The sequence below is a fragment of the Ovis aries genome, chromosome 23 (assembly GCF_016772045.2).
Source record: "Ovis aries strain OAR_USU_Benz2616 breed Rambouillet chromosome 23, ARS-UI_Ramb_v3.0, whole genome shotgun sequence".
In the NCBI taxonomy this organism is placed as follows: Eukaryota; Metazoa; Chordata; class Mammalia; order Artiodactyla; family Bovidae; genus Ovis; species Ovis aries.
The window spans coordinates 33,124,586-33,138,875 of NC_056076.1; the positions used below are offsets into that span (position 1 = coordinate 33,124,586).

Sequence of the window (14,290 nt, forward strand, 5' to 3'; positions counted from 1 at the left end):
GTGCACATGCTGAATCTTGAGGTTCTCAGCTACAGGCAGGAAAGCCTAACGGTCATCCTTGGACATTCTTCACTCCGCTAACTTCTACTCCTTTCCCCATACCATGCATCCTTAATACTGAAATGTCCTCTCATTTCCCTCTGAAAAACCATCTGACTTCATCAAAGGAAAACTCTAAACTCGAAACTTTCTTAGACATGCAACAAGGAGGCTTTCAGGTGTGTTCTCAATGGCAGGCAATACTCTACACTTTGTCTGTATACAGATACGTTTTAAACCATGTTTGCTTTTCATCATAAAAAAATCTATAAGTTTACTATGGAAAATTTGGAAAGATCAGAAAAATGATACAACATTATCCTTGATCCTACCACTCAAAGACAATCAATGTGTCCCCAGTGTATATTTGCATACACTTTAATTTATTATATGTAATCATAGGTTTCTCTTACTCATCTTTTTTTTTAAAAACCCTTTTATTCACTCTTACATGTATATATAAGAAGGACTGATGCTAAAACTGAAGCTCCAGTATTTTGGTCATCTGATGTGAACAAAAGACTCATTGGAAAAGTTCCTGATGCTGGGAAAGATTGAGGGCAGAAGGAGAAGAGGTTGTCAGAGGATGAGATGGCTGGGTGGCATCACTGGATGCAATCAACATGAACTTGGGCAAACTCTGGGAGATGGTGAGGGACAGGGAGGCCTGGTGTGCTGCAGTCCATGGGGTCACAAAGAGTCAGACAGGCCTGGGTGACTGAACAACAACAATATACACGTATAGCTGTGTCACCTTATTTCCTCAATTAGACCGTGAACTCCTTATAGGCAGGAAACAAGGTTTTATTTCCTTCATAGACTTCTGCAAATACAGCACCTTGGACAGTCTATGGGGAACTTGACTTATGAGGAGGACTGATTTATCAGTGCAATTTTCTCAACAAGTATGAGTTTTGACCACCAAGGAATCTGTTACTAGGTAGAAAAAAAAAAGAATGAATGAAAAAGGGGTCGGGGGAGGGAATCCCACAGGGACAAATGTGTCTCATGTGTGAACATTTTATTCCATTCGAGGAACAAATAATTACCATCCTCATTTCAGGTTGCTTATTTTTGTTATTAGAGGAGGGACAAGGAGGCTTGAAAAGGCATCCCTCTCAACGTATGATGTGTTTGATGTTGAAACTTCTCCTGAACACCTCCAAGGACCTCCAGAGACAGTAGAACTCATCTCCTTTTAAGCCAGTCCTTTTCATCTTTAAACATCTGACACTTCCTATTTGGAATGATTTACAATAGTTCCAGTGCTTAAGTCACATAGAACGAGACCCACCCTTCTCCCACACATGCCCATTTCAGATCTGTCCTTTCCAAGTCCACCCTCCACTGCCCTCTCCACAGGGCTACAGGTCCCTTCACAGCCTGACTATCTTTCTGAAGCGTGTCTACTGCTTTGTAAAGACAAACCCCCCCCCCCCCACCCCCCACGGAGGACCTGCATGGGCAGCGGACCAGGGAACAGTAAGCCACCTGGTTCTGGACACCAGAACTCGGTGGAGGCAGTACAAGGCGTCTAAGGGGCCATGTCACTCTCTTGATTCATATCAAACTCACCACCGATTGAAACCTTAGCCGTGACTCACTTAGCACCATAGGACTGACCACATGCAAGCCTCAACATAATTTTGTCTGGTTAGAACTGGCCCCTTACTCTAGGCTGCTGAGGACCTGTTTTATTCTAAATGTGTCATAGTAGGTGTTTTCCGGCTCCTCCAACTTTGCGTCATCTGATAACTGAGTGGGCAGGCCTTCTATATTTCCATTCAGGTCAATGATATTGGACAAGATGGAGCTCACACGAAGCCCCAAAAAGTGACCGCAGGCACCTCATCCTAGACTGACAAGGAGTCATTTACTCTGCAGTCCTTTGGGAACAGTCATTTGAGCAGATCTAACCCACGCATCCAGGGTGTAGTTCTTTACCTTGTCTATAACATGAGAGATTTTATCTAAGGATTTGGTATTGTACTATATCAATGGCGTGTTCCTGATAAATCCATTAATATTCTCCATTAGACAGAGGATGAGGTGGTTGGATGCCATCACTGACACAACAGACAAGAGTCTGAGCAAACTCCAGGAGACAGTGGACTGGGAAGCCTGGCGTGCTGCAGCTGGACACGACTTGGCGACTGAACGACAACAAATATTTTCCTTCAAAGAAGGAAACGGAGACTCTCTCTTTTTTCCCCAGCTTCCTTTTTCTCCTAATCCATCTATACTAACTTCCAGTTAATGTCTTTTTCCTGGTAGGTAAAATCTCAATTATACACTCACATTCTAGAACAGTTACTGCTTTAGGAGAAGAGCACTTTGAATTCTTCCGATACACACACAAAGGAAGCTGATGAGAGAATAACCTTATAATGGCAAAGAGAGATCTCACCAAAATCACTGAAAATAGGGTCTAAAGTTGTTTGGGCTATAATTAAAGAAGTTTTAAAAAACAATTTACCTTAAAAAAAAACCTACTTGAAGTTAAGTTATTCATCAAAGCTGTGAGTACTACCTAAGCATTCCCAACTTTGTCAAAACAAGGGCACAATTTGTTACGTGCAGTTGTGTGCATGCTTCCTGAAAAGGTCTGTTTGGCTTCTTTGCCTGCTGTGATATACCAGTTTGATAAAGGTAGGTTAACAGAGGTGTGAGTTGATCTTACCTCCGTTCAGGGGGTCACAACTGCCCAACTGGCCGTTGCTGTTACAATTGCATGGCTGGCAGCTGCCTCCAAATTTCTGGGGATTTCCAAAATATCCGGGAGCACACCTACACCGAATACAGAAAAAGAGAGGAAACACCCAAAGAATGAGTCATTGACTCCACCCAGTTTTCTCAACTTCCAGCTCCCTGTTTGGGATATCGTAGCCCTGTGGGAGAAAAGGCTGACATAGATTTGCATGAGTGAATGTATCTCAGTAGAGATATTTGTGACTTGAATGGGAATGGTGAGGGTGGGAGGCAGGCAGAGATTTCTCCCTTCCCCCTTGACACGCAAATGACATACCTACAGCCAAATGGCAGATGAACAAAACACAAACAGGAGTCAGTAGTCTGACCAGTATGGAAATTAGGGATGGGTGAATTTTATGCAAGAGCTGAATTTCTGAAGATATCACACAATTACATACTGCTTAATTTACAGCTAATTTCCTCAAAGGTAAAAAAAGGAAAATTCATACAATTTCAATTTTTTGCATAAAGGGGGATTTTATTAATATTTCTTATTGTACTATTCCAACCCTGAATAATTCATATTTATTTGCACTAATTACTGCAGTGATGTACATAAGGCGCTTAAATAACTGAGCAGTTACAGCTGCTACCTTGGCCTGAGGCCTTATTATTCTAGATGATTTAGTGATGAGATGTCAGTTCCTTATTTATAAGTTAAAAGATCATATTTCTTTGATGGTGAGTTTCTACTTTTCTCAAACAACAAAACAAACCCATGTTAATGTTTCTGGAACTGGGAGGTAAATCAAAATATTTCTGTTCATTAGCAAAGTTCCACTTCCGCTCTATTACCCCCTCCCCCAATTGTCATTAAGTTGGTGTGTGTGTGTTGTCTTATTATCAGTGGAACTGATAGCATCAAGGAAATATGGCATTTGACTCTCTTCCCAAAATTTCAGGCTCCCCATGTGGCACTAGTGGTAAAGAATTCTGCCTGCCAATGCAGGAGACCTAGGAGACAAGGGTTCGATCCCAGGGGTGAAAGATTCCCTGGCGGAAGAAATGGCAACTCACTCCAGCATTCTTGTCTGGAGAATCCCATAGAGAGAAGCCTGGCAGGCTACTGTCTACGGGGTCACAAACAGTTGGACATGACTGAAGCGACTGAGCAGGCATGCAACCCAAATTTAAGCTTTGTATCAAAGAATTTCCAGGCAATTTAAATACACTTTTCCAGTGGATAAACTGGTGATGTAGTGCAAAGGACACAGGTTTGGAGTCAGTCAGATCTGGCTGCATGGATTCCTGCTTCATCACCGTGCGTGTAATCTTGGGCTTATCTGAACCCCACAAGCTTCCACTTCTTCATCTATTCCTCTTATAAAAATGTAAGCTCCATGAGGATGTGATTTTGGGAGGCTGTTTTGCTCACTGATACATCCTTAGCACCTGGGACAGTGCCTGGGCACATATTAGGTATCAGATATAAATACATGCTGAATGAATGAATGAAAAATTGTACTAACCATATCTACTTTGGTGGATGGATATAAGATAAAAGATAAAGCAGTAAAGAATCTAGTACAATGCCTGCATATAACAGACACTCAGTAAAAGGCAGCTACTACCATTTTAAGACATGATGAAAATATTCATGTAATGGTATGTATGTATTAACTGGTATCATTTGGAATGACTACATTTCAGAAAGTGGATAGGAAGTAGAGAACCCATGTATTCCCTAATTATCAGGAAGGTAACTAAGTTGAGGTGGCTTATCCAAGTCTGCTAAGCAGGCTGTCCTAATAATAGGGCTTTCCTTGAAGTGGCCAGCCCCATATTCTGCCTCCTAACCACGCTACTCAAATGATCTTGTTTTAAAATACTTTTTCTTCAGGTGTCTCACTTGTATCTAAACTTTCTACGTAAAAGATACATATTTACAAAATACCTTACTTAAAAGTTACATAAATATTCCAGAAATTTTATTCTGCTTCTTTCTTAATCTTGCAAAGCAGAATAAAATTTCTGGAATATTTATGTAACTTTTAAGTAAGGTAATTTGAAAAGATTCTGATGCTGGGAAAGATTGAGGGCAGGAGGAGAAGGGGACGACAGAGGATGAGATGGTTGGATGGCATCACCGACTCAATGGACATGGGTTTGGGTGGACTCCGGGAGTTGGTGGTGGACAGGGAGGCCTGGCATGCTGCGGTTCACGGGGTCCCAAAGAGTCGGACACGACTGAGCAACTGAACTGAACTGGTGCCTTTCTTCTTATTTAGCCATGGTAGTGGCTAAACACAATGGACTAAAGTAAAACTTCCTGATTTCATAGATGACATTGGTACAGCAAATGAAGAGCCGAGAGAGCTTCTGTCATCTGTGGCTCTGAACAGCTGAGGGAGAAACTTGTCCCAGAGCATGGGGTTGGCAGGGGGTGGGGGGGATGGTCTGGAATGTGAGCTGGGAACCCTTCCCTGCCCTTCCCCCAGCCTCTGTCCAGCTCTCCTGCATACATCTTTATTCTTCACTCCACACTGTGCTTGTATTTATCATTGCAGAGCTAACCACGAGTGGCTGATGATGCCTGGCAGCCTGGCACAGAGTGGGTGCTCAATAAATGTCTAACAAGCGAGAAAATCTGACATTAAAATGGCATTAAACTGTAGAAAAGTTTTTTACACTTGATGTTAGCCAAAAGGCTGAGAAGCGATAGAAAAATTTTTAGTGATGGAAAAGTTTTGTTTCTTTTTTAAACAATACTTGCTTCCTTGATGTATGATCAAATGTAACAAACCTAAGCTGAGACTACTGTTAATTAAAAATTTCCCTTTTCCAATCAGCTGCCTGCCAAATGGATGTCTCGTCCAGACTGGTGCTGTTTTCCACTTCACTGTTTGTGAAGAACTGTATGGAGCATTAAATTAGGAAGCCTCTCCCAGATGCCCCATAGCTTTCAAATCATGGAGCCTGGAAGATCCTTCCAGGCCCACTCCCCACACTACCCATCTTTCCTGTCTCACTCAGGGTGGCTGCCCCTTCCGTCCTTCCCCCTTCAGTCCTAGTGGGATGCCCCTCCTGTTGCAGCCTGATTTAGCCCAGTTCCCTCTGTTTTAGGGCTAACCCTGGTGACTTAGGCTATAAAGAATTCACCTGCAATATAGGAGACCTATGTTGGGAAGATCCCCTGGAGAAGGGAATGGCAACCTGCTCCAGGATTCTTACCTGGAGCATCCCATGGACAGAGGAGCCTGGTGGGCTACAGTTCATGGGGTCACAAAGAGTCGGACACGACTGAGCGATTAACACTTTCACTTTCTCTATTTCAACAGCCCTTTGTATGCCTATTCACCACTAGACTGGAAAACCCCTGAGGGCAGAGTCTGTGCTCTGGTTCCTCCTGTGTCTCTAATGCTCAGCACAGTGCCAGGCAGATACTGGGATGGAAAGAATGACTAATAGATGTGAGGCAAACGTGAGCTAGGTTCCCTTTGCAGAAATGAAAAACAGAAAAAATTTGAATTGCTCCTTTTTACCATGGGATAGTGTCCAGACCCTCAGCTGATGCCCATAAAAAGGGTGTCCCCTCTTCCACTCATGGCAGGTGCCCTCGAGGCCCTTTGAGTTGCTTACATTACTTCCCTGACCTGAGCTGTCTTCCAGCTCCACCTCCCAGCTCCACTGGGCTCTAGCCATTCCCTTGACCTACGTAAGTCCCACCTTGTCCATAAAATGTTTCAGATACCCCTAGTCCACAGTAGCCCCCCTTACGATAAAATTCAGTTGAATTGATTTTGTGTGTGTGTGTGTGTTTTTTAATTTGGTAAAACTCTTCTAAAGTTGTCCGGAAAAACAATATGCCAGAATAGTCCAGGAAAAAATTTAAGTAAGGGTTATGGAGGGAATCTGGCTCAACCAAACAGTCAGTCATTTTATAGTTTCAGAAATGATTCAGAAGTGATAATGGCACAAGAACCAAACAAAATGTACAAATCCCCAAGTCCATACAGAAACTTCATACACATTTAGCTTCAGTGAATGCCTTCCCTGGTGGCTCAGTTGGTAAAGAATCCGCCTGCAATGCGGGAGACCTGGGTACAATCCCTGGGTTGGTGAGATCCCCTGGAGAAGCTTCAGTGAATTCATCTAACGGGACCCAGGCAAAGAGGGATGAGGGCATGAGCGTATGGGAATCTGTGTCCCCACCAGTCTGCGAGCACACATCCTGTGGTGAGCATAACACGAGGGATGTGAGCCTGCTCTCCCTCCAGCTGGGCTGGTCTCCCTCTGCCTCTCCTCACATGAATGCTTCCCTCTACAGAGTACAGTTCTAGATGAAGCCAGATGCTGTGCACATTTCATGCAGCATGGTCCCCCTGGATTATGGAGACACAGAATACTGGAATAGCCAAGGTTATTTGAGCTCTGGTCAATTTTTGTCCTATATGTTGACCCTAAGTCTATCTGCCATGTGAGAAGCAACACCATAAAAAAGGCGAGGTTTCAATATTTCACTAACATCGAGATTTGAAGTTAAGAAGTAAAACCACTAAAGTTCAAAAACAGGGATTTCCCGGGGGGTCCAGTGGTTAAGATTTCATCCTCCTAATGCAGGGGGGATGGGTTCAATCCCTTATCGGGGAGCTAAGATCCCATATCCCTCACAGTGTGGTGATATAAAACCGAAAAACCAAAATAGGTATAAACATTTATATCCAACTTTCTCCAAGGCCAAGAGTCGGGGGGATGATGGAACTTAAGTGGAACTTCCTGGCCCTGACATGATGTTATCAATGAATACTTATTATTATGGAAACAGACTGAAAATGAAAGTGTTAGCCACTCAGTCACGTCTGACTCTTTGTGACCCCATGGACTGTAGCCCACCAGGCTCCCTCTCTCCATGGGATTCTCTGGGCAAGAAGACTGGAGCGGGTTGACATTTCTTTCTCCAGGGAATCTTTCTGACCCAGGGATTGAACCTGGGTCTCCTGCATTGCAGGCAGATTCTTAACTATCTGAGCCACCAGGGCACCCTGCAAGGAACAGATTACTAATATATAATTAAATGAGAAAATAAGTCAAAACAAAAATCAAAACTGAAATCTACATTATTGTTAAAGAAAAAGTCTGTGCATATAGAACTGACATGTAGGAACATATAACAACTTTTCTGGGGGGGCTGCATGTGGAATATTAGTTCCCCAGTTAGGGACTGAACCTGTGTCCCTTGCAGTACAACCAGGGGACCATCAGGGAATTCCCTTCAGCAAGTTTTAACCATGGTTTTCTGTAGGCAGAATAACTATGAACACCACTGTCGGTGGGCAGGCGTGAGCACAGGGCAACTGTAAGGGTGTGGTACTTACTAGTTTTTTGCCTTATTAGCTTTTGGCGCACCTATTTTATGGGGATTCCCAGGTGGCACTAGCAGTAAAGAACCTGCCTGCCAATGCAGGAGATAGTAAGAGACATGGGTTTGATCCCTGGGTCGGGAAGATCCCCTTGGAGGAGGGCATGGCAACCCATTCCAGTATTTTTGCCTGGAGAATCCCCATGGACAGAGGAGCCTGGCAGAAAGCCTTGCAACCCCATGGGGTTGCAAAGAGTCAGACACAACTGAAACAACTTAGCACATATGTACCTGTCTTATATCATTTTCATAATTTATAACACTTTTTATAATTAATTACTGATCTTATGATACTTATTTTAAAATGTTATCCATATGATTCATTTTACTGTTACTTTCCCAGATACAAATGTATGTGTATGCTCTCTTCCTGTCTAGATGACAAGTATCTTTCGTACCCTTCACAATAAGTGGGCAGAATAGCTAATTATGAAATATTGTTCAGGAAAAATGCAAGCTTGGCTCTGCAGCGTTTATAATCAAGTACATACCTTCCATTCTGTAACATGTATTCTTTTGTTTCCCAAACATTATTAAACACCTATTATATGAATAGCAGCTCACTAGGCACTAAGGGATTCAGAAATGGGTGAGACACAGACTGTCCTGCCAGTGTTCATAATGTCATGTGTGCATTAACAGGGGTGTGTGTGTAGGCAAATCTAGGGCTGTGGATATGCGTGCATGTGTGGGAGTATATAGAGTTGCATGTTTGGATGTGTATATTTGGGGACAGAAGTTTGAGTTTCGATGGTGGTAGGAGTATGTAGATATATGTCTGGGTAGGGGCATGCAGGAGTGTGCGTGGGAGTGGGGGTATGTAGGCATATATGTAAGCACATGGGCATACAGGGGTGTTTGCTAGAGTGTATAGGACTATGGCATATCGGCCCTAATTCTCAAGTTTCCACATGTACAAACCAAGGAAGAGAAGGAAGTTAATGATTTATGAAGTGACAGTCTTGTGTTTTTCCCAAGAGACCTTTTCCCAGCCTCAGAGAAACCAGAGGCCCCACCCCATCTCTGAGCCCCACCCACACCCAGGGTGCCTGCAGCAGCCTGCCTGCAGAGCCCACCCCACCTGTGAGATGGGGAGGAGGTGAGAAGGCGGGCACAGGGGAGGGCGGCACCCACCTTTCACAGCGTGTTCCTGTGTATCCAGGTTTGCAGAAGCACTTGACGTTTTCTCCAGTCACAACACAGCCGGTGGCAAAACTTAAAAAAAAAAAAAAAGACAGAAAAAGCCCTAGTAGAAACATAAACCCACAGGTTTCTATGCTCATTATTTTTTGCCACATGAAGTGAAACTGGAAACCAAGGGTCCAGGTACCTTTCATGTGAAGAAAAATTTGCCCATCAAAACTTGTCGAGAGAATGATGAATGATTTCAGCTGACATCAGGCAAATCTGGGTGAATAGGGACTGAAGGCATTTTTATTTTCGGCTTGGAGAAATACATTCCTTCCCTTAAGACAGAGTAAAGTAACACACTTGGGAAGAGATGGTGACGACAGCACTTTTTCCAGAAATAACAAGGAAGGAATCAAACAAGTCTGGGCAGAAGAGAAGAACAGAGAGTTCTGATTCTTCAAAAAAAAATTTTTCCCCTCCTTGCTTATTCTAGTTCTTTTATTTTATACTGGGCACAATCCCTTCTGGGAAGAAAAAGTATGTGTGTGGAGGGCTCGGGGGTGGGGGCAGGCCCACCCAGAGTGCCCTCAGAGCCCCAGAGGGGACTAAAGCCCAGAGCATGCTTGGGCCCAGCTAGCTCTGTGGATATGGTCCCTGGTGATTTCCACACTTTTCCAATCAGGCTGTTGGAACTTCTATTCTCTTTCTTTTAGTTCTGAACTGGTGTGTTTATAGAAGCTTCTTTAAAAAAAAAATTAAACCAAGAGACCATGAAAAAGTCCTTGTTGCCTTACGAAGAAACATCTATGACCACTGAGCATTCCACTGACATAGATCTGAGGGGAAATAACTCCATTTATCACTAGCTGGTAAGAGAATTCTGATTTTTAAAACTATTTGTTTATTTGGGTGTGCTGGATCTTAGCTGTGGCTCATGGACTTAGTTGGGCTTCCCAGGCGGTACTGGCATTAAAGAACCCTCCTGCCAATGGAGGAGACATGAGACTCCTGTTTGATCCTCGGGTCAGGAAGATCCCTTGGAGGAGCGCCTGCCTGGAGAATCCCATGGACAGAGGAGCCTGGTGGGCTCCCTAGGGTCGCAAAGAGTCAGACTCGACTTAGCACGCACGCATGTAAGCTTAGTCGCTCTGTGGCATATGGGATCTTAGTTCCCCAACCAGGTATTGAACCTACATCCCCTGAACTGGAAGGTGGATTCTTAATCACTTGACCACAAGGGAAGTTTCAAAGAGTTCTTATTTGGGAAGCTTCTCTTGGACAATTAGATAGATATAGAGTTACACCTTTAAAGGGACAGTTAGAAATTTGTCAGCAGTATTAATATTGCTGGAAGGAGAATTAGATAAAAATAGGATTTTACTGATACATCCTAGGAAATGTGTGTTACTTCAACTACACAGAAGCTGAAAGCTGACCTCGATGATAACATGCTTTGCAACCAAAGATTAAACGCTTTCCCCAAGCACCCTGTGAACATCTTGCAGCTTTTTACTCTCTCCAGCTTCTGTTCAAACAAGCCTGGGCAAGTGTCAAGTGATAGATCCCTTTACAAATAAAGCCACAGGACCGGGCAGGTTTAAGGAGTATCAAACACACAGATAGCAAACCAGAGTGGATATTTCAAATATGCATCTCCAGAAAAGCCACATTGGGCAGGTGGCTTCTAATAATTTTAAGACTTGGCCAATTTCTCTGCTAGCTCAGCTGATATCAGCCAGCCTTGTGGTCCACACTTGCTCCTGAACCTGTGCACTACTGGTACTTGATCACCATCATTCTGATTTTTCAAATCAAATCTTGCTTCACTTGGTTACCTGTTTATATTTTGTCTGGACTCACAGTGAACATGTGATTATGAGCAAGAGTAGGACAAAGTGCCAAAGCCAAACTGAACCTGGATTATCACGAAAGGAAAATGATGGCTTTCTACCTACAGAGTCTACTGACCTTCCTGGAGCCTGGATGATAATGCAGCTCACATCTCTCTAAGGCTCAGAACTGTCCTGTGGCTTCCATCACACTGAGGATAAAAATCCTTAACATCCAAGTGCCTTACTCTAGCCTGAAAGGTACATGATCTGTATTCTGGCTGTCCCACCAACCTCATCTCCCAGCCAGCTCTCTCTCAGTGCAATCAAGCCATCCATGCCTTCTTACTGTCTACAAACAATCACAGGAGTTTTCTCATCTGTTTTTTTCCCCCTTCCCATGGACCCTCATCATATTGTCTTGGTACTCCACCTCATCACTCAGGAGTCCCTGCCCAACAACTCCAGAAAGCTCTGCTACCACCCTCTGTAAAGAATCCGCTCACTGTCTATCACATAACCCTTTTCTCAGTGGTGTGGCCCATCTCTGAAGTTATACTTCAGACTGATTTGTGCACATTTTACTGAGTAATAACCCCACTCTCTCCTCACATTCTTCAGGTGAAGCTTAATGTCTTTGCCAGCCTTCTTTACTGCAGTTACCCCAGCATCTGGAGAAGGGATGGTGCTCAATAAATTGCTTAGCCATTGAACGAATAGCAAAAGAAAAGAGGAAAACGCAAAACTCTGAAGAACACAACTTGGAGAGTCTGTTTTTGTTTGGTTTTGTTCCCATTTTGTTATTCCTTTTTTAAAAATAGAAAATTGTTTTATTGAGATAGACTTCACATATCATACAATCCACCCACCTAAAATGTTAGATTCAATGGCTTTTAGTGTGTTCACAGAATTGCACAGTCATGACCACAATCAATTTTAGAGCATTCTCATCACCTCTAAAAGAAATTTTATGCCATTTATCAGCCCCTTCCCATTTCTTCCCACCACCCATTCCCCAGCCCTAGACACCCATCAAACTATTGGGTTGGCCCAAAGAGTTAAATCGGGTTTTTCCATCACGGCTACAAAAAATCCGAATGAACTTTTTTGCCAACTCAATACTTCCTGTCTTTATAGATTACTGTCAAACCTCTACAGTACCTGTCTGAATGAGGACATGGGCAGACTCTACAGGATGCATGAACGGTGTTCCAATAGTAACCCTCTTTACAGCGCTCACAGTGTTCCCCTGCAGTGTTATGCTGGCAGTTCTTGGGAGAGAGAAACGGTAAAATTAATAACAACCTATTACATTTATTACTATTGAGATTGCTGTCATCTTAATTACTCACACAATTATAACTCAAATCCTCTGACACAGCAATATAGGTTTTGTTAATCATATGCCTTTTCCTACCCAGCCAATCATTGTTGGTGCCAGAAAAATAGTGTACTTGCCCTTCCATCAGCTATTCGGTGTTATCATGGGGAGGAAGGGTGAAATGGAGCCAGATCAGTGGGGTTAAAATCCCACTTGAACATTCCATAGCTGTGGGGATCTTGGGCAAGTCCCTTCACCTCTCTGGGCCTTGGTGTTTTTTAATAAATCAACTTTTTTTGGCCATGCCACATGGCATGTGGGATCTTAGTTCCCTGACGAGGGACTGAACCTGTGTCCCCTACACTGTGTGGAAGTGGCTGAGTGTGAAGTCTTAACCACTGGACTGCCAGGGAAGGTCCATATAAATCAATATAAATGGTGTATGATTTATATACTATTCTAATTTTCCTAAAATGTACAGTTAAAATAATGCCCACTTTCCAAGGTTATCAGGACTTGTAGGATCCAGAGAGGAGTCTCTCAGGGGTGTCAGGTGAGGGTGCTGGCGGCTTCCTGTACGTTTACTTTGCTCGGCCTCCCTGACTCTCTCAGAAACATGTGTTCTTTTGACCCAAGTGTTCCCCTTTTCACATTAGCTCCCTTTCTTTATTATTTATTTACTTGGCCATGCAGCGTCTTAGTTGTGGCAGGTGGGATCCAGCTTCCTGACCAAGGATTGAACTCAAGCCCCCTGCCTTGGGAGCTCAGAGTCTTAGCCATTGGATCACCAGAAAAGTCCCAGTTTCCTTTCTTTTATGGCTCCAAATGACAATTTTAAAGAAGAACTGCCTGGAGAGAGATGTTTCAGTCCAATGTCAACTTAGTTCTGAGCTGAAAACACTGAGGAAGTAAGAACGTGGAGAAGCAAGAATTGTGGTGAGGTTACCTGAATCCTATGATAAATCCTCCCCAGACCCCTCTGAACTCTGGGCCTTTACAGGGGCACAGGGAAAGGAGCATAGAAGGGGGTTAGAAACTGAGTTGCTTGATAAAAAGCCCATAAGAATGTCTGAAATACCACTCACTCTCAGCTGAAAGCATCTACCCTGAAATCTGTCTTCCTCAGTCCTGCAAATTTGAGGCATCTACCTATCAGATTTCCTTGTTTTACTGTCAATGAGTGAGTGAATGAATGAATCCATATCCACCCTCACAGCATGTGCTTTCCAAGGTCCACGTGATGGCAAATATCTACTGTGCATGAACTAGCTGCTCAGCTATGCTAGGTATCAGGGGCACAAAGATAGATTGGAACCCTGACTCAGGGGTGGGAAATACGATGACAGAGGTGTTGGCAGCATGCCCTAATAGCCAGAGGAGCCTCAGGGAGGTGATGAGGCCTGTGTGGAGGACAGAAGAGGAAGGAGCTAGGTGGAGAAAGGAGGAAGGACACACTGGGTGCAGGGGTTGGTGTGCACAGGACCTTAGTCTTGCAGGAGCATAGTGGTATGGACAGACAACCTGCAGCAGCTGGTGCTCCCGAGGGTGAAGTGCAAGGGGGCAGGCTATGGCTGGAGAGGCGGCAGCACAGATCAAGGGGCCCTGAGGCTGCCTGAGGAGTGTGAACGTCTGGTAATGAGCCTCAGGGGACCCCTGAGTCAGCTGTGAGTTTCAGATAAATCATCCTGGAGGCAGGGGAAGACTGGCTCCAGCAGCAAGGAATAAAAAGGACGAAAACCAGTGTGGTGGGCCAGTAGATGGGACTTCGAACTCCCTATGCAGGGGGCCTGGGTTTGATTCCTGATCAGGAAACTAGATTCCACATGCTGAAACTAAGAGTTTGATGCCTCATCTAAGAGC

General features: G+C 43.9%; 1 protein-coding gene across 6 annotated transcripts in view; it reads right to left on the reverse strand.

The window, feature by feature from the left end:
• LAMA3 (laminin subunit alpha 3) overlaps window positions 1-14,290 on the reverse strand; it is a 253,384-nt gene that overhangs the window by 58,586 nt on the left and 180,508 nt on the right. For all 6 annotated transcript variants that reach the window (XM_042239547.2, XM_060405225.1, XM_042239549.2 and 3 more), the window contains 3 exons: window positions 12,271-12,380; window positions 9,284-9,364; window positions 2,720-2,826 (listed from right to left, as the gene is read on the reverse strand). In XM_042239547.2, the coding sequence (XP_042095481.1) occupies window positions 2,720-2,826; window positions 9,284-9,364; window positions 12,271-12,380 (298 nt within the window). The remainder of the gene's footprint in view (window positions 1-2,719; window positions 2,827-9,283; window positions 9,365-12,270; window positions 12,381-14,290) is intronic.